A 20,156-nucleotide genomic window follows, 5' to 3' on the forward strand; every position below is an offset into this window, starting at 1 on the left:
CATAAAAAAGAAGATTCGCTAAGGCTGCCTTCTCCGCAATATTCTTTCCTCACTCTACCTCCAGGCTGCGAACTAAAATAAAATCTTAAGGCTCTCCTCAACCAGCTGACTGAATGGACCCCATCTTGGCCAAGGGAATATCCTAAAACTAAATTGTCTGCCAGGAGGAGGGCGGTCAGAGATATCCTTTGCAATTCATTAGCAGGCCTAAGGGTATGCAAGACAAACTTGCAGGTCCTCAATTTACACAACAAATATATGTTGTGGCTTGTCTCCCATTAACAGACCCCCTTATCTTAAAACATTCCAAGTCTTTAGACAAAACTTCAGGTCTTTATAACCAATTACAAGTCAAATAATTGTTAAACCCACCTATAACCTGCAAGGCCCCGATTCGAGATGGCCCACCTTTTGGGGCCAAACCAATGTATGTATTGATTTATGACTTTACCTATAACCCCTGTCTCTCTGAAATGTATAAAACCAAACTAACCCAACCACAGTGAGTCCACCTGCTAAAGGCTCTTGGGCGTGGCTCCGGGCCACGGTCCTCAAATTTGGCTCAGAATAAACTTCCCTAAATTATTTTACAGGGTTTGTCTTCTTTTCCGTTGACAAGAGGAAGCTTAAACTATGAAAACTCCCAAACGGTCCCAATCCGCAGCCAGTTCCGGCACGACGTGAGTCCGGTGCAGGGGGTGGCCTCCGCTACCCCAGGGGGCGCTGCACAGAATTTGATCGCCAAGGGTACTACAGTGCGCGGGCTGGAATGATTTCCGCCCGGAGCCGGCGTTCCTGTGACGCATTTCCGGTTAGCTGTGCTGCGCGCGTGCGGCAGCAAAGGACGTAACATCAACCTTGAGAGCGGAGGATCAGTGCGGTGGCGCCGAGGTCTAGGGACGCTTTTACAACATGTCTCACCTGCCTATGAAACTCCTGCGCAAGAAGATCGAGAAGCGGAACTTCAAATTGCGGCAGCGAAACCTAAAGCTGCAGGGTAAGACGCGCTGAATCTCGCGATGGCTGAGGCGGTCCGCGCGCGGCCGTGGGCCCGGCGGGGCTGCGTGGGAGTCCCCGCGGTCCTGGTGTGGCGGAGGCGGCGCTCCCTGGAGCAACAGTGTGATTGTGGAGAGTGGGAAGGCAGCCTGGGGCTGCCCGCTCGCCGCTGGGCCCCGGAACTGCCCCTGACCTTTGGGGGGCATCAGTTTCTGTACATAAGGTTAGAGCAGGAGGCCTCTGCGTTCCCTTCCAGACTTCCGGCAGGGCTTCCAACTAGACCTGCTTGGTGGACACCTTCGGGTCACACCTCACACCCAGCCACCCTCCCTGTGGCCAATCAGACACATGGAACGTTCTCCTGTCCGTGCACCTTTCACATCATCTATTTAATCTCTATATTTCCCCAAAAGTTCGGGTCACTTTTCACAGAGCTTTTGTGTTTACTGTTGCCTGCTTTTACCCATCTCCACGCTCGCTCTCGACTCCTGCAACGCTTCCTCGTTTTCAGCTGGGAAGTGTCTTCTGCAGAGGTTGAAACACAAAGGTTCTCTGCGCAATATTCCCTTCTCTCTCAACTTTAGGTTTTAAATTACTTAAGAGCTTCTGCATAATTGTATCCCGCACGGTGACTTAAACGAAAATGATTTTGCATAAATGTTACTTTTCTTAGATGCCTCATTTGCGGTCCCTATTTTCTGACAGTGGGCCACAAATACTGAAGTAATTGTGTTAACCTTCTAAAGTTTCCTCATATTTCCAATTCCTATAGCATAATAGTACAGCATTACTATTTCTTGATATGGGCATTGATAATTTGAACAAAAGATGGTGTTACTTACATTTTATCTTTTTTATTTTATATATATAAACAGGAAAACTTTAGTAAAGATAGTCTCAAGTATAGTCATGGGTCCCTTACTGAAAGGGATGTGTTCTGAGAAGTGCATATAAGTGATTTCATTGTGTGAACATCGTAGAGTATACTTACACAAACCTAGTGGTACATCTTACTACACATCTAGGCTGTGTGGTATAGCCTATTTCTGCCAGACTACAACTCTGCATAGCATGTTGCCATACTGAATACTGCATGCAAATTGTAACAAAATGGTAGATATTTGTGTAGCTAAACATAGAAAAAGTACAGTAAAAATACTACCATATAAAAGTTAAAAGTGGTACACGTGTGTAGGGCACTTACCATGAATGGAGCTTGTAGGACTGGAAGTTGCTCTGCAAAAGTTAGTGCGTGGTGAGTAACTGAAGATCTAGAATGTTACCATGCACTACTATAGATTTTATAAATCCTGTGCACTTAGGGTACACTAAGTTTATAAAATGTTTTTCTTCAGTAGTATATTAACTTTAGCTTACTATAACTTTTATTTTATAAGCTTTTTAATTTTTGTAACTTTGACTTTTGTAATAACATAATAGCTTAAAATACCATGTAGCTGTACAAAACTATTTTCTTTCTATCCTTATTCTATAAGCTTTTTTATTTTTAAAATGTGTTTTTTTTTTACTTTTAAACTGTTTGTTAAAAACTAAAACACAAACATTTAGCCTAGGCCTATACAGTGTCAAGATCATCAATATCACTGTCTTCCACCTCCACATCTTGTCCCCCTGGAAGGTCTTCAGGGGCAATAACATGCATGGAGCTGTCATCTCTTATGATTACAATGCCATCTTCTGAATTACCTCTTGAAGGGTCTACCTGAAGCTATTTTACAGTTAACTTTTTTTATATAGATAATTTGAAGGGGTACACTCTAAGATAAGGATAAAAAGTATAATATAGTAAGTGCATAAACCAGTAAATAAATAGTTTATTATCATTACCAAGTATCAGGTACTGTAGTATGTGCTATACTTTATACAACTGGCGTCACACTAGGGTTGTTTAATCAACTGAATTTTCAGTTCACTGCAGTTTAGGGAAGTTGGGATTGAATGTTTGAAAGTCACATGAGAAATAGATTTGTGAATAAGGTGTAAATGTCTTTCAGTGTATCAGTCATATGTTTACCAAATAATATTAAACTGTTTATTTTGTAACTGCCATTGTCTGACCCCATCTGTTTAAATATTTGACCTCATTGAAGTTTTTGTGTCCCAGACTCCCTAAAGACAGAGGTATGGTCTTTGGAAGTTAAGAAATCAATGTAGCTTTCCCTTTTCCAGCATTTTTCCCTTAAGGGAAACTTTTCTCCTATAGTAGAATGCCATAGCATGCAGGGGGTTTCAACAGTGTACATGAAAGAGAAGAAAAGGCTGAATAGTTTTAGTCCTGGAAGCTATGGAATTTCTTATGTGCGATTTCACTGTTTCTCAGTAAACCTCCCCTTCTTTATATCACAGTGGTTGTGTTTTTAAACAGGGGCCTTGAATGTGAGCCTGTCAGAAACTCAAAATGGAGATGTGTCTGAAGAAACAACGGGGGGTGGAAAAGTTAAAAAATCCCTAAAACAGTCTATGAAGGTGGGCTTGTCAAAAGCTCAAAATGGAGACTTGTCTGAAGAAACAGTGGAAAATGTAAAAGTAAAAAAATCCTCCCAGAAATCTACCATATTAACCAATGGACAAGCAGCAGTGCAGTCTCCCAATTCAGAATTGAAAAAGAAGAAGAAGAAGAGAAAAATGGTAAATGATTCTGGGCCTGGTGAGTATTTCCTTTGAACATCAGCCATTCAAACGTTTTTTTCACGCACAGTTACCATTCTAGCTTCCCTCCTATTGTATGCACATGACATAAAAGAATCCCTTGTGCTCACCAGTCTACTAGAAACTAGCCTGGTAGCTAAAGGAAGCATTTTATTGGTGGAGAGGAACAGTGCATTTTAACTTTCTCAAAATATCAGGCAATGTGTCATATTTTTATATTTTTTAACCTTTGAAGAAAACCTCACATTTAGATAAGACTCTTTTTATTATAGAATTCTAGAAATTTGCTCTTTGGGGCAGTTAGCTGGGCTTTTTATGATAGAACATACTGTAGCATAGCATAGGATTACCTGTTTGCGAAAAGAGTTGCAGAATTTCTAACACTAAAGAAATCTGGGCTGGCAGTAGGATCTATCTTCTTAGGCCTTTCTGTATTAAGGAACTTTGCATTAATGATTTTTTTCATTTGCTTCTTTTTTTGGCCCATTCCTTACCTTTTCCTCCCATAAATTCCTCCTTTAAAAGGAGTCTTAGTTGCAAGTAGCATTTAGTAAACTTCTAAATAAATGGAACAATAATTTCCAAGTGTGTAAAGTGGGCAGAGGGAGAAAGAAGGACTATTTTTTGAAGATGATTGGCTTTGAGTAAGCTCAGGTGAAGGAATGGGCATTTTAATTGACATGTGCAAGCAGAGATTTCAAGGTAGGGTAGGACAGGGATCTGCAAGCTATCTGGCCTTCCACCTATTTTTGTAAATAAATATTGGGTCACAGTAGTGCCCATTTTGTTGTCTTTATGATGACAGAGACCATATGGCCTGCAAAACCTAAACTTTGCCAGCCCCTGAGTTAGAATATCCTATTTATGTATCTCACATGAAATGAAAGGAGCTTTGAACTTTTCCAGACATAGATGGCTGTCTTCACACAGCCTGCTAAAAAAATTGTAGGTTATGAGAAATGGCTGAAACAGAAAGTAAAACAAGTTAGGGAAATGCATGAGGATTAGGAAGTAATTGTAATCCTGTTTTGATTGAAAGTAATTGTAATCCCCTGTTCTAAAATTATCGATGCCTTTACAATTCTGGTTCTGATTATGCCCAAGGAAATGACATTATTTCTACCCTCAAGAATCAAATCACAGTGCTGGAAGTTTTGTTCTTTTATGTAAACTTTAAGAATTATTCTAGGGAAAACAAAATGATAAGCCCTGGAGACCAGCTAATGACATCCATGGTTGTTGAACATGTGAAACCTACAGAGTTGATTAATTCCTGGAAGGGTGACAGTTGGGTCCAGGGAAGAGGCCAGTCCTGGGCTACAAAGAGTTCTGAGCTCTGGTCTAAGTCAGTTCTGTTCAAACTAGCATCACTAACTGCCACAAATTTCTGCAAAAGTCCAGCATGGTAGTTAATGTATTTGACCAGAGTGGAATGTTGAGGAGGGAAATGGGAGGGAGAACTGGAAAGGTAGTTTAGGGCCCCATTATGAAAGTTATGAATGTAGAAGTGAAGCTAGGAAGCCCTGCCTTTCCTTCCTCACCACTGACAACCAAGCAGTAGTTCAATTTATGTCAGCCAGCTACATAGATGGATGCCCTCGCTTTACATTCCATCTCTAGTAACATGAAGAGCCTTTGGTTTTTCCATTAGTCTTTAAAACAAATTGTAGCATTTATGGAAAATTTATGGCAATTGGCATGGGAAGAAAAATCAGTGCTTGTAATGAGCTTTTAAGAATTATGTTACCCAGATGTGCTTTTTTTTCCTTGGTGAAATGTATGGAACTTGTAATTAGTATTTTTATATTGTTTAATTGAACATCTAGAAGTTTTTTTGTTAAATGATATGGTATAATACATTAAGAGCCTAAAAAAAATGTTGTTGCCAAATCTTTATATACCCTGGGTTTTTAAATATAACCAAATCTTTTTTTCATGAGAAAGATTCTTCACAAATTAACTATGTTAAGCTTTCGAAAATACACCTCTTTGCATCACAAATGTTTTGTTTTGTTGATCTTACTGGCATTTTTATTTTAAGGAAAAAATTTTTTGTGTTTTGTCCTTTAAAACCAAAGATGCAAAAAAAGCAAAAACTGAAACCAAAGGGCAGTCTGAAGAAGCAAGCGCAGAGGCACAAGAGGAAACAGAAAACAAGGTGGAGAAGCCAGATAGTGAGGAGGATGACAGTGAAGTACCCAGCCTGCCCCTGGGACTGACAGGTAACTTCCAGGAAGGTTTCCAGACATAGCTTCTTAAAAATGTTGTGTTCCTCTTAGAGGATTCTAGGATTGAAGGTTCGGTTGTGACTTCTAATTTGGTTGGAAAACAACTATCAGCAAATGTTCTGTGTGTCTTCTGTTGCTTTTTGTCTTTATCGTCTACTTTATCGTGCCTGAGTTATTTTTTTCCCTATTTTTTTTTCCTTTTCTCCATTCCTAGCACTAAGTATTTACATGCACACAAACAGTTTCTAGGATCCTTTGTTTCTTTGCCTTTTTCTTTCCTAAGGCTCATTCCACACTGTATAGGAAAATCATTGGCCCAAAAGTCTGAAGACTAGAGGTTTACTACAGGCTTAGTTACTAATAAGGAAGGAAGGATGGAATAAATACCATTGAGGGACTTGTGCCAGGTTAACCTAGTTTGGCCTTTGTTCATTTATAAAATCAAGAGTTTAGATTGGAATTAGCTGCTTGTAACCAGAAATATCTGGGAGATATTTGAGTTCTTTCTTAAAATATTAAGGCCAGATCTGTTTGGTCAAAACTGGAGAAGTTTTGGCAGTGGTTCTCAAGCAGGGCAGTTTTGCCTCCTAGGTAGAGGAGTCATCCCATTTGCCCAGAATTTCCCCAGATTTAGCATTGAAAGTCCTAAATATGAGGAACTTCCTTTGTCCCAGGTATACCAAGAAGGTTGGTCACCCTACCCCTAGGAGACATTTTTGGCTATCAGAACTAGGGGCAGTCTACTGAAATCTAGTGGGTGGAGATCAGGGGTGCTTCATAACATCTTGTAATGCGTAGGACACCTCCCAAAACAAAAAATTACCTAGCCCAAAATGTCAGTAGTGCCAAGGGCAAGAATCCCTGGGTTACAGCCTGGACGTGTCGGGGGTGGGAAGCTCCCAGGTGATTTTGATTTTGCCTCCTGCTGAGGAATTTGTAGCTACATCTGACTCTTCTCAGTTGTCTTTTTAGTGTGAATTTAACTGGGTTTTTTTTTTTTTTTAACTGACTTTACACTTGTTTTTTGTTTTGTTTTGTTTTGTTTTTTTAATCTTGCCTTGGCACTTTTGTTTTGTATGAGTCCCTCCATTATTCCTCCTCTCCACCCCTTATTTGATACAGCATAGGCTCTGGACTTGAAATCACACAGGCATCAGCAGTGGAGAAACTTCAAAAGTATCGGGTCTTTTTCTTAATATTATTGCATGAGAATGAACTGGGGTTTACTCTCTTTTTTTTTTACTGTAAGCAGCTCTTCCAAGCAAAACTAATTTAGGCAAATATGGCAGTATTAACTTTTTTAAAAAGATGAATTTGCTAATGATAAACTTCTTTTTAGGCGCTTTTGAGGATACTTCATTCACTTCTCTAAGTAATCTTGTTAATGAAAACACACTGAAGGCAATAAAAGAAATGGGCTTCACAAACATGACTGAAATTCAACATAAAAGTATTAGGCCACTTCTGGAAGGCAGGTATGGTTAACATTGATGCTTGGACATTGGTGTCTATATTTAGTGCTAGCAGATTGTAAAGAAAATATCAGTGTATTTTGATTTTGCACTATGTGCTGGGTCTCATAGCCAGCCTGCATTAAAGGCTTTAAGTTATTTACTAATGCTTGAAGAAAAGTGTTTACTTATGTTCTGTAGCACAATTCTGACTTCTGAGTAGGTATATATACCATAGGTGATTGATTTCATTGATACAGAAGAGAGGAATTTTGTCTTTCTTGTTCATGTGGTAGCTTTAGTACCTAAAATGTATGTGTATAGTACATGGTAAATATTTGCTGAATGAGTAGACTAAATGTCTTTTTCTTTCCTTTTTAATATTTAGGGATCTTCTAGCAGCTGCAAAAACAGGCAGTGGCAAGACCCTGGCTTTTCTCATTCCTGCCGTTGAACTCATTGTTAAGTTAAAGTTCATGCCCAGGAATGGTAAGCTTTTAATCTGCTTGTTTCTGCCATTATTTCCCTGGAAGTTTGTTGTAGTTGTTAGGGATTCATGGTGACAACCACCACAGTTTGACTTAACCATGTATCTTTTTTGTTTGTTTCTGTTGTAGGAACAGGAGTCCTTATTCTCTCACCAACGAGAGAACTGGCCATGCAGACTTTTGGTGTTCTTAAGGAGCTGATGACTCACCATGTGCATACGTACGGGTTAGTAATGGGTGGCAGTAACAGATCTGCTGAAGCACAGAAACTTGCCAATGGGATCAACATCATTGTGGCCACACCAGGCCGTCTCCTGGACCACATGCAGGTAAGAGAACACTGTGATGTAGTGCCTGTTTCCTTATCTCATATGAAACACAAACTTGACAACTAATAGTTTTTCTTTCCCTTTGTTTTGTTAGAATACCCCAGGGTTTATGTATAAAAATCTGCAGTGTCTGGTTATTGATGAGGCTGATCGTATCTTGGATGTTGGGTTTGAAGAGGAATTAAAGCAAATTATTAAACTTCTGCCAAGTAAGTAGGTAGCATTTGCATATGATTTGCAAAGTGCCTGTTGGAGGTAGATGAGAGTTTTTCCTATCAAAAACTGTATTGATACCAGAATTTTACCATAGCCTAAGTGAAGTAGTTGGGCCAATCAGCCTTAGAAGTAGTTTGGAATACAAGCATCAAACTTAGTAGTAACTTAATATAGTAGTTTTGCCATTTTAGAGGTTATAATGCAAGTTACACAGTCCTAACGGAGGTCTCGTTCTCTCCCTGCCTTCCCTATTCTTACCTCATCTAACATCTCCCAGGTAGCCATAGATTTGTTGCCTTTTGTGTTATATTTGACTTGTGCATAGCTTGATTATAGTACTGCAACATTATAAACTGCTTATAACTGTAGTAAAACTATAATCCCATTTGTTATTTGTCTTTTAATGCTTTAAAGTATAATTGACATAATTATATGTAGACATTTAAAATATACAATTTGATGCTCTTTGACATATTTACTACTGTGAAACCATCACAAACAAGGTAATGAACACATCCATCACCCTCAAAAGTTTCCTCTTTCCCCTTTGCAGTCCCTCCACCCACCCCTCCTCATACGCATCTGTCTCTCCCAGGTGACTATTGGTGTGTTTTCTGTCAGTGTCAATAAGCTTGCATTTTCTAGAGATTTATATCAATGGAATCAGACCATATGTAGTTCTTTTGGCCTAGTTTGTTTCACTCTGCAAATCTTTTGAGATTCATCCATGCTATTTCACCAGTAGTTCTTTTTATTGTTCAGTAGCATACCAGCAAACTGGTATGAATATACCAGTTTGTTTATCTTTTCCGCTGTTGATGGACCTTTCTGCTGCTTATAGTTTGGGGCGGTTAGAAATAAAGTTGCTATGAACAGTCATCTACAGCTCGTTGTAGGGACATGTGTCTCCTTTTCTCTTGAGTGGAATGACTGGTGTGTGTTTAACTGTTTTAAAAACCACCAGATGTTTCCCAAAGCTGTTGTGCCATTTTACATTCTCATCAGCATCATATGAAAGTTCCGGTTCCTCCCTATTAAGTCTTGAAATCGGGTAGTGTTAGGCCCTCCCAAGTTTGTTCTCTTTCAAAGTTGTTTTGGCTGTTGTTCTTCTTTGCATTTCTGTATGAATTTTAGAATCAGTTGTCAATTTCTATCCATCCACAAAAAGTCTGGAATAATGATTGAGATTGTATTGAATAGAGGTCATTGGTGGAAGACTATTGAATCTTGTAACCCATAATGAGGTATATCTCCATTTACTAGGTTTTTAATTCTATAATTTTTTAGGAGTTTTCAGACTACAGATGTTTTCACATCTTTTGTCAGATTTCTGAGTATTTCATTAAAATTTCAATTTCCAATTGTTCATTGCTCATATATAAAAATACAGTTGATTTTTTTATATTGATCTTGCATCCAACAAGGTAATTATTCCTGTGCTCAGTGATTAGTCTGTATAACTTTCCAGGTGACCCTAGCCTTTTGGGTTATCTACATAGGCAATCATGTACAAATACAGTTTCAGTTTTTTATTAACATTTTTTCTTGCCTGATTGCCCTGGCCAGAACCTCCAGTACAATACCAAAGCTGAGTGGTGAGAGCAAACATCCTTGTCTTGTTCCTGATCTTAGGGGAAAGCATTCAATTTTTCACCATTAAGTATGTACGAGGTTAGTTGCAGGTTTTATGTAGGTGCCCTTTATCAGATTGAGGAAGATCCATTTTGTTCCTAGTTAGCAGAGGGTTTCAATCAGCAATAGATGGCCAAATGCTTTTTGTGTGTCTGTTGAAATAATCCAATACTTTTTCTTGAGTTTGTTAATATGGTAAATTATATTGGTTGATTTTTCAAATGTTAAATCAAGCCTGCATTCCTAAAATAAGTCCTACTTGGTCATGATCCATTATCCCTTTTATATATTGCTGAATTCACTTTGCTAAAATTCTGCTTAGAAATTTTGAATCTGTGTTCATGAATTGGTCTATAAGTTTTTTTCCTATAATGTCATTATCAGGTTTTTATGTAAGGTAATAGCTTATTTCAAAGAATGGTTGCAAGTAAACTCTCCTTTTTGATTTTCTGGAGAGTTTGTGAAGAATTGGTATTTCTTCTTAAATATCTGATAGAATTTATCAGTGGAATCCCTTTGGACCTGGAATTTTCTTTACATGAAGGTGAAGGGTTTGACTGAAGTTTTTTTAATAGATCTAAGGCTATGCAGGTTTCCTATTTCTTCCTGTGTAGTTTATTTTTCATGCAATTTCTCCATTTCATCTAAGTTCTCAAACACATAGACCTAAAGTGTTTCATGATATGCCCTTTTTATCCTTTATAATATTTGTAGACTCTATACTGATATCACAGCTCCCATTTCTGTTCATTCTATGTAGAGTATTTGTAGTTGTGAAGCAATTATGAAGATTCCCTGGAAGATTGAGGTCATTATTTATACATAAATATATATATCTTTCAGCACGCAGACAAACTATGCTCTTTTCTGCCACACAAACTCGAAAAGTTGAGGACCTGGCAAGGATTTCTCTGAAAAAGGAGCCATTGTATGTTGGTGTTGATGATGATAAAACTAATGCAACAGTGGATGGTCTTGAGCAGGTACTTTTTATCAGTAACTTAAACCCTTAATGTCTTAGTGTTTTCTTGTACTTTTTTGGAAAATTATCTGGAAAGAAAATGGGTTAATGAACTTTTAATTTGAATATAGTCCTCAACTTATAATGGTTTGACTTAGGAGATTTTAACTTTATCATGATGCAAAAACGGTATACATTCAGTAGAAACCATACTTCAGTACAGTGTTCAGTAAATTATGTGATATCCTTAACACTTTATTATAAAATAGACTTTATGTTAGATGATTTTATCCAATTGTAGGCTAATGTAAGTGTCCTGAACACGTTTAAGGTAAGCTAGGCTATAATGTATGATGTTCAGTAGGTTAGATGTATTAAATGCATTTTCAAATTAAAATATTTTCAATTTACAGTGTGTTTATCAACATGGACCCATTGTAAGTAGAGGAGCATCTGTGTAGTGAATTTGGGTATTAGATCTCGATGCTCCAAGTAAACAATGCCATGAGCTCTAAAAATAGTTTGATCAGCTCTCTTTACTTTGTTAATACCATTTGTCACATGGGGGCATGTTACTAATAACTGCCAGTTTAAATGCAGTTGTAAAATATTTTTAATAATCTCAGTAAGATGCAAGGCAAGTTAGGTGATGGAGAGACTGGTTCAGGGTGCATAGCTGGGGAAAGGTAGAAATGAGGTGACAAGAGATCCAAACTAAGGTGATTAAAGTGAGAATTTCAAGATTGAGTCTTCTTGATAAATAAAATATTCTCTAACTAGATGAATTTAAAGAAACTTTGGTTGTTTAGTTTTTTAAACATTGTAGGTAAGGTATGACATGTTATATGCTATGTTTATCATTGCTCTCAATCAAAGTACATCGGTTATTAAGCTGAAAATATCTGTTTGATTCATTTGTGTCTGTTCATTTGAACCATTTCTAGGGATATGTTGTTTGTCCCTCTGAAAAGAGATTCCTGCTGCTCTTTACATTCCTTAAGAAGAACCGAAAGAAGAAACTGATGGTTTTCTTTTCATCTTGCATGTCCGTGAAATACCACTACGAGTTGCTGAACTACATCGATTTGCCTGTTTTGGCCATTCATGTAAGTGATTATGATGAGCTTATTAAAAACAGGTTGTGCCTGTCAAGTGCTGTAGATTATGGGATTGGAGGTACTGCTCTCTCTAAATGTCATCCTGAGTAGTTTGATCATCACTAGGTGGTGGATCCTGTGTGGAGGGACAAGGACTTGTCAAAGGAGTAAGAGACAGCATCCTCTTTGAGGAGCCAGTTGGGGAAATAGTACATAAGCCAGCGGTGAGCTTGAAATAAAGTAGGGTAACAACTCCAGGTTTGGGGGTTGTATAGCTAGGCTTCTTAGAAACAGCCTCAAGGTTCTAGCTCTAGTGGATTTTCTTATTTGATTCTAGGGAAGGCAGAAGCAAAATAAGCGTACAACCACCTTCTTCCAGTTCTGCAACGCAGATTCAGGGATATTGTTATGTACAGACGTGGCAGCAAGAGGGCTGGATATTCCTGAAGTCGACTGGATTGTTCAGTATGACCCTCCAGATGACCCTAAGGTAACTGGCGTCCTCGGGGTGTCTTGAGAACGGCCCCACATTAGCAGTGCGCTTCCTCTCCAGGTTCCCTGGGAAATAACCACATGTCACGTTCATAAGGTTCATCCCTATTGGTGACTGCAGTATTTTTCCGGTGTTGATAAGTATTTAAGACTTTACAGGGCTCAAGGGGGGCGTACATGGAGGTTTTAGAGGCTTCAGTGGGATTTAAGGTGAGAATGTTAGACACTTGGAATGATCAGTTAAGAGCAACAGGTGGCTGAAGGAAATAAAATTTGCTTAAGGAGGTAAATAAGATTGTGTAGTATATGTAGTAGAATGTGGGGTTTTTTAAAGATGAAGCACACATAATACTTACTTTATTAGATCACACTGTTAATGTGCACATTGTGTCCAGCCTTTCTTAGGCCTTGGTCATTAGCCTTTTAGCCCTCCAGGGATGGTGTGTGCAGAGAGAGTGCCGGCCTGGCCTTGTGGGGGGCCCGGTCCCGTGGGAGGTGCGCCATCTCAGAACAGACCTACTGTGCACATATTTGCAGTGCAGGCATGTTCTTAATGGGCTCATGTGGAAGTCAGTGCATTAACTCAAGCGTTCTTTCTCTACCAAAGGAATATATTCATCGTGTGGGTAGAACAGCCAGAGGCCTAAATGGAAGAGGGCATGCCTTGCTCATTTTGCGCCCAGAAGAATTGGGTTTTCTTCGTTACTTGAAGCAATCCAAGGTAAAGGTCTTTACTTGGAACATCTTAAATTGGAAACAGATTCCTCTTGGTGTATAGGGATCGTTAGCAAGCACTATTTCTGCGTGTGTCAGTGTGTCAGCAGAGTCTTGAGTCAGGGCAGTGCTATTAAAACAGTCATTACGGCAGTTATGGAAGATTTTATGCACTTCTGGCCAGAAGGCAGGGACAGAAGAAACTACCCTCGTGGCTCAGCCCCGTAGCTCTGGGTTGCTCAGCAGCACCTCTTGTGTCCCAATCTCTCCCCTCCTGATCCCTACAGACCTGTTGGAAACTTTATCCACTCCTTTTACATTCCCTCACACCTGGTCATCTCTCCTGCAGTCCCTTCATCCTCATGTCTTTCCCTCTTACCTCGTGTGAAGCCGTAGGAATCCCCATTTGTCCTGCCCCTGCCTGCCCTTCGCCTCCTTTTCTCCCATATTCATCTGTACGCAGCCTTTGATCTTGTTCTCGCAGTTAGTGCTTTACCATCTCAGGTCTCGCACTGTGGAGAAAGTAACTTCAACCCTAAACCCATTCTGCTTCCACTGTCTCCAGGATAGCTACTGCCTATTGCCTTTCCTTAGTCTGCCTTTTTGGGAAAATGGTTTATATTTTTCCTAGTTGCCTCCCACTCGGTCCCCATCCACCCTGATCTGGCTTTGGTCTCCCTCCATCCCCTCAGGACTGAATCCATCAGAATGCTACGTGGTCTTTTTACTGCTAGGCCTTGGGAGAGCATGTGAGGCCTTCTCTTCTGACACTCGCCTCCTTGTTGGCCTCCCTGGCGTGGGCTAGGTTTCCTCCACCCTGCAGCCATGTGCAGTTCCCTGAAATTGTTCTGTGGCCTTTGCACACTTTGTTCAGCGTGCTCTGCTTGCAGCTGGCTGCTTTCCCTTCTGGGAAGCCATCTCTGATCTGCCTTCCTCCGTGTTCCCACAGCACAGGTGCTCATTAAGTTGTCATTTCATCACTTTGTCTCCCCCAAAAGACTATAAGCTCTCTGAGGACAGAGTCCAGGACTTGGGCACCTATTTTTTTCCCCACCACCTAACCCAAGTCTGGCACTATTCCATTTCTCTAGTAAGCGATGACTGACAACAGAGCTGTATCTGTAGGAGTTTGTGGTCATCGTGGCCTCTGATGTCACAAAGCCCAATCACAGGGCTGTGTGGTATTAGGGCCCCTCTTCTGACATGGAGAAAAAGGCAATGGTCCTAACCAGAAACTTCAGGCTACTTCATCACTCCAAATAATCAGGATTATAGAGATTCTTAGGGAAAAGTGCTTCACCAACTCATTGTCCCTGTTCAATTTCTCACCTTACTTTTCAGAAAGAAAGTACCATTTTCCTAACTCAGCAAAGCAAAGACAGAGCTTTTCCATCAACATTGGGAGACTAGAGAAAGCAGATTTTGCATCTGTCCGGAGGGATTCCACAGGCCTGGTCGCCGTTCCCTGTCTTCAGTACCTAATAAATATCAGAATGCTGATCTTCCTGGTTTACTAATCTTTATGCTTTTGTTTTCTAGGTTCCATTAAGTGAGTTTGACTTTTCGTGGTCTAAAATTTCTAACATCCAATCTCAGGTAGGTTTTTTTAAATACTTGTGAGTAAGAGGGAACCTCGTCCCAACACGACCTTTGCAGTGTTTCAGTGGGCAGTCACTGTCCCCTGTGTCTGCCCTGTCATAAAATGGGGGGTTGGACTGTGTGGTCTGTAAGGCTTCTTGCTGTGGCTACCATGGTCCTGTGCTCTCCTCCTCCTCTCAGTCCACACGCTGCAAGAACTTTGGCGTTGTTCTCACTACAGCAGATAGTACAAAGCCTAGAACAAGTGTATTAGAATACGTGTTTTTTAGGGAATGGCTTTGCTCTAGAGTATTCGAAATCTGCTTTTTTATTTTATTGAAACCAAAATTTCTTTCTGTTTCAGCTTGAACAACTGATTGAAAAGAACTACTTTCTTCATAAGTCAGCCCAGGAAGCATATAAGTCATACGTCCGAGCCTATGATTCCCATTCTCTGAAACAGATCTTTAATGTTAATAACTTAAATTTGCCTCAAGTCGCTCTGTCATTTGGTTTCAAGGTGCCTCCTTTTGTTGATCTGAGTATCCTTTTCTTTGTTATGAAGTCATCCTGGAACTAAGGAACAAACGCTTGACGGTGGTGGGGTGGCATTTGGGGCCTTGCTGTGGGTTGGTGTGTGCTCTGGCTGCAGACTGGGGGCCCAGGTGCTCATCCTGGCCAGTATGTGCTTGTCTCCGCTAGCTCGGGACACAGGTGGATGGGGTGAGCAGGGATTAATAATCAAGATGCAGTTGCAGTAACAAGGCAGCTTGTGACTTAAGCCTTAAAATAAAAAGACAAATTTGTGGCTGGGTGCAGTGGCTCACGCCAATCCTAGCACTTGGGAGGCTGAGGCGGGTGGATCCTTAGAGCTCAGAAGTTCAAGACCAGCCTGAGCAAGAGCGAGACCCTGTCTCTACTAAAAAAAAAAAAATAGAAATTATCTGGCCAACTAAAAATATATAGAAAAAATTAGCCAGGCATGGTGGTGCATGCCTGTAGTCCCAGCTACTCAGGAGGCTGAGGCAGGAGGATTGCTTGAGCCCAGGAGTCTGAGGTTGCTGTGAGCTAGGAGGACGCCACGGCACTTTAGCCCTGGTAACAAACCGAGACTCTGTCTCAAAAAAAAAAAAAAAAAAATTGTCAGACAGTGAGAGCCAGAGGTAGTTGTGCATTCCTGGCAGAAGCACAGAAGAGGTAAAGTAGCAGAGCTCAGTGCTGGGCCGTGCTGTAGGAGGTGCTTGGAGGAACGGGATGCTCTGAAGCTGAAGAGAGGATGGGACTTTTCAAAGAATTTAAGTCCTCTTCGAGCCTTGTTTTATACAAAGAAGTGTTGAGTCCAGCTAAAGAAAATAAAACAAGTGTTGCTCAAGGTAAAAGGCAAAGGGAATACCTCTAGTTGCCTCAGAGTGGACTAGAGAGGACCAAGTTTGGGGTCACGGTCCTCATTGTAGGCATTGAGTAAATGTCCTTTGTGATGAATACATGTTGGACTATGTAAGAGGAAGAACAGTTCCATGACTTGGTTAAGCGCACCCTTGTCAGCTGCAAACAGAAATGAAAGTCATTTGTTTTGACACTGGGTTTTTTTTTAAATGTGATCCTATGAACTTCCTGATTGACATCTTAACACCTTAATCACTCATTCTCGTGAATTTCATTGTGTGAAGGAAATAATTAATACGACTATTACACTGAACTTTAAAACCTTGCCTGCTAATTTTAGACCACAATCTTGTGGCTGCTCCTGATTTTCTGGAAATACATTGCTGAGGTTTATGCTGTTGAGAAGGGTTGTGGTAGAGGGACAGGGGTGTGCCTGCTGGTGTTTTTCTCTATGTAGATGTTAGATTGGAGTTCACTGTCTTGTTGCTTGATTTCCTTAACATTCACCTTCAGATGTGAACAGCAATGACGGCAAGCACAAAAAGAGAGGAGGTGGTGGTGGATTTGGCTACCAGAAAACCAAGAAAGTTGAGAAGTCCAGAATCTTTAAAAACATTAGCAAGAAATCATCCGACCGCAGGCAGTTCTGTCACTGAAGACACAGCTTCCTTTCATCTTGACTAGCTGTGCCCTGAAATGGGTTTGTTCCCCTTGCTCTAACAAAGGAATTTTTATAGCGTTTAGAATTTGGACTACTCTAACAAGAGTATGAATTGACCTGGGTTGTAAGCACTGAGCACTGTTACTTTCAGCAAGTTATCTTTTTTATTTGGGGGATATAAAACAAAACTAATCTTGGTTGCCTAAGGGCAAAGCAAGGAATCTGTCTGGACTTTTTTATGATGGTACAATATTTTAATTTTAAATGCATTCACACAAATTTATGTCATTGTTTTAATATAATTTTTATACCTTTCCTTCCCGGTGTTGAAGATTTCTGCGACATGGATTGCTGTACTAACTTGTTGCGGGCCCTAGTGGACTGGACAGGTGGTAGTGCACAAATAAGTCTCAGTTTATCTTTTGCTTTTAGTTGTTTCTTGGACCTTAATGGTATCTCTTGACCCCTCCTGAAAATGCTGCAGTGTGTAAGGGCAGAGAGCTTTGGGAAATACCTAAGAAGCACCTTAGGAGGAAGATTGCATCACGTTTTACATGTTCTTGATTGTAAAACAATGAGCCTTTCTCACTTTCTTTTAAGAGCAAGAAATACAGGTTATTTGTTCTTGTTACTGGAATAGTGTCCCTAACAGTCATGACATGGGGGAGAGGGTAAGATTTATGAGCTTCATTTACACCAATATGGGTATAATGCACTGCTGCCCTTCATTTGGTAACTTAGCAAAGACTTGAAAAAAGAAAAAAAAAAGAATAGCGATACTCCAGATTTGTTTATTTCAAGGTGGTTTGGCTTTTGGGAAGCGCTTCCAACCCAGCAGAGAACTTAGAAGCCGAGGCCAACTATCAGTAGACTTAAAGCCAAGCCATCAACGGTGCTCAGCATACATTAATGTTAGTTTCTTTGTGAGAAAAATTACTTCTTCCAGACCATGAAACAAAAAATAGATCTACAGTGGAAATTGAAAACGAACAGAGGTCAGAAAAAAATAGCTAAGTCAGTGATTTAGTCAGATGCATTTTTTTTGCTATAGGAGCACGTCCTTTCTCATGTGTTTGGTGCAGTGGGTCTGCATTCCCCGGGCTGTGGCCCAGTACCGGTCTGTGGCCTGTTAGGAACTGTAGGCACAGCAGGAGGTGAGTGTCCCCAAGGCAGCGAAGCTTCATCTGTATTGACAGCCGCTTCCCGTCACTTGCGTTGCTTCATAAGCTCTGCCTCCTGTCATTAGATTTTGGTACTGCACACCCTACTGTAAACCGTGCGTGCGAGGGATCTGGGTTGCACGTTCCTTGTGAGAATCTAATGCCTGGTGATCTGAGGTGGAGCTGAGGAGGTGATGCTCGCACTGGGGAGCAGCTGCAAATACAGATTATTAGCAGAGGGGTTTGACTGCACAATAAATGTAATGTGCTTGAATCATCCTGAAACCGTCCCCCCGCCCCTAGTCTGTGGAAAAAATTGTCTTCCATGACACTGGTCCCTGATGCCAAAAAGGTTGGGGACTGCTGTTATATAACTACAAAATAGTTCGCATTTCAGAATTTAAAACAAAAGTTGCTAGCATTTTGCTTTTGTGCCAGTTATTATTTATAGGGTCCCATTAAATGTAAATATACTGAGAACATCAGATATAGAGGAAACGGTCTGATAATTAACATTCCAGTAGGAAAAAGAACAATGCTCCCCCTCTGGGCTTGACAGCTGTCACCTGGGCTTCAAGCCTTGGCTGCTGGGCTCCTGGCTTCTTGGATTCCTAACTCGTAACTCTCTCCAGTATCTGGTTTTTCTTTTTTGTTTCAGAAATAATCATGTTTTTAAAAATATACAAATGGAAGAATAATCACTGAACAGAAGTAAAATACTGTTGATATTTTGGTATATAGCCTTCCCATTTTTTCTGTGGATGTTCATATGCATTTTTATTGTTTTATCAAAAGTGAAATCCTCTGCCTACTACTCGTAACCAGCTTGTTTCATAACATGTTATTTTCCTGTGTCGTTAAATAATTACATCAATCTTGTGTTTCATTTATGGCTGTGTTCTTTAGCCCTTGCTTGGTCTCCCAGGATTTGGGTTCAAGATACCTGCTTGTCCCAGACTGTCTCTCCCTGTCTCAGCAAGTCCAGTGCCCCTACGTGTCTTGTCATTGTTGACCCAGGATGAGTCAGTCTGCAGAGGGTTTGAGAGAGAAGTATGTAAACAGAAGGTGCAGAGGTTGGTCCTACCATGATGCCTTGCTTATTCCTGGTGCAGGAGCCCCCCCTTACCTGCAGTCTGTTACCTGTGGTCAGCCGTGGCCTGAAAGTGGGTGAGTACAGTGCAATACGGTGTTTGAGAGAGGCCTATTCACATAACTTGTTGTTACTCTATTTTGTTCATCTCTTACTGTGCCTAATTTATAAATTAAACTTTATCATAGGTTTGTATGTATAGGAAAGAACATAGTATATATAGGATTTTTGTGCTATTCACAGCCTCAGGCATCCACTGGGGGTCTTGGGACAAATTCCCTGAGGGTAAGGGGGGACTGCTGCGTGTGCTGGTGCTGTGTGTGATTCTGGAGGCAGGGCAGGCCAGGCGGGGGACATCTAGACAACTAGACTGGACCAACCTAGGCAGCACTCAGATGTGAGGGAGCCAGTTACTAGCATGAAATACAAGGTCAGGGCAGCACCTGCAAGGCTCGTTTGCACAAGAAGGGCTCCTTAGAAGACCACAGTTGCTGGTGGCAAATGGCAGTTGACAAGTGGGGTTAAGTGAAGGTTAGAAGGCAGAATGGGCAGGGGGGCCAAGCAGATCACTACATGCACGTAGATACCTTTGGATCTTATGGGCTGTGAGTGACGATTAATCATTACTGTATCTAATTTTTTTGTCTTAGCCAGCTTTGTATAAATAAAGCTAAATTCAAGATATCAAAAAGAAAAAAGGATCTCGCTTACTAAGTTATGTAGAGGTTAAAAGTGAGTGCTCTGGAGCCAGAATGCCTGGATTCAAATCCCATCCCAGCTGTGCTTCTGGGCCTGTTGCATGAGTGAAATGAAAATAATACCTACTTCATAAGGTGGTGAGAGTCGAATGAGCTAGCATGTAAAAGGCTTAGGGCAGTGCCCTGGGGCAGGGTGCTCTGTACGTGTTAGCTGTCTGTGCATCCCACGAGAAAAGCTGCCAGACGGCAGCAGGTAAGGGGCTCATCCCAAATCCTGAGCCAGTCCGGGCCTTCTGGAGCAGTCCTTCC

At 40.7% G+C, this 20,156-nt stretch overlaps 1 protein-coding gene across 1 annotated transcript; it reads left to right on the top strand.

Annotated features, from left to right (window-relative positions):
- Positions 1 to 805: 805 nt before the first annotated feature.
- DDX18 (DEAD-box helicase 18) lies at positions 806 to 17,215 on the top strand. Its single transcript, XM_045558994.1, has 14 exons — positions 806 to 997; positions 3,383 to 3,664; positions 5,745 to 5,888; positions 7,234 to 7,369; positions 7,734 to 7,834; positions 7,963 to 8,162; positions 8,257 to 8,371; positions 10,854 to 10,993; positions 11,916 to 12,077; positions 12,406 to 12,558; positions 13,168 to 13,281; positions 14,814 to 14,870; positions 15,217 to 15,394; positions 16,752 to 17,215. The coding sequence occupies exons 1-14, from the start codon at positions 913 to 915 to the stop codon at positions 16,892 to 16,894; spliced, it is 2,010 nt and encodes a 669-aa protein (XP_045414950.1). The 5' UTR covers positions 806 to 912; the 3' UTR covers positions 16,895 to 17,215.
- The last annotated feature ends 2,941 nt before the right edge of the window (positions 17,216 to 20,156 follow it).

Source organism: Lemur catta, chromosome 8 (assembly GCF_020740605.2).
Source record: "Lemur catta isolate mLemCat1 chromosome 8, mLemCat1.pri, whole genome shotgun sequence".
NCBI lineage: Eukaryota > Metazoa > Chordata > Mammalia > Primates > Lemuridae > Lemur > Lemur catta.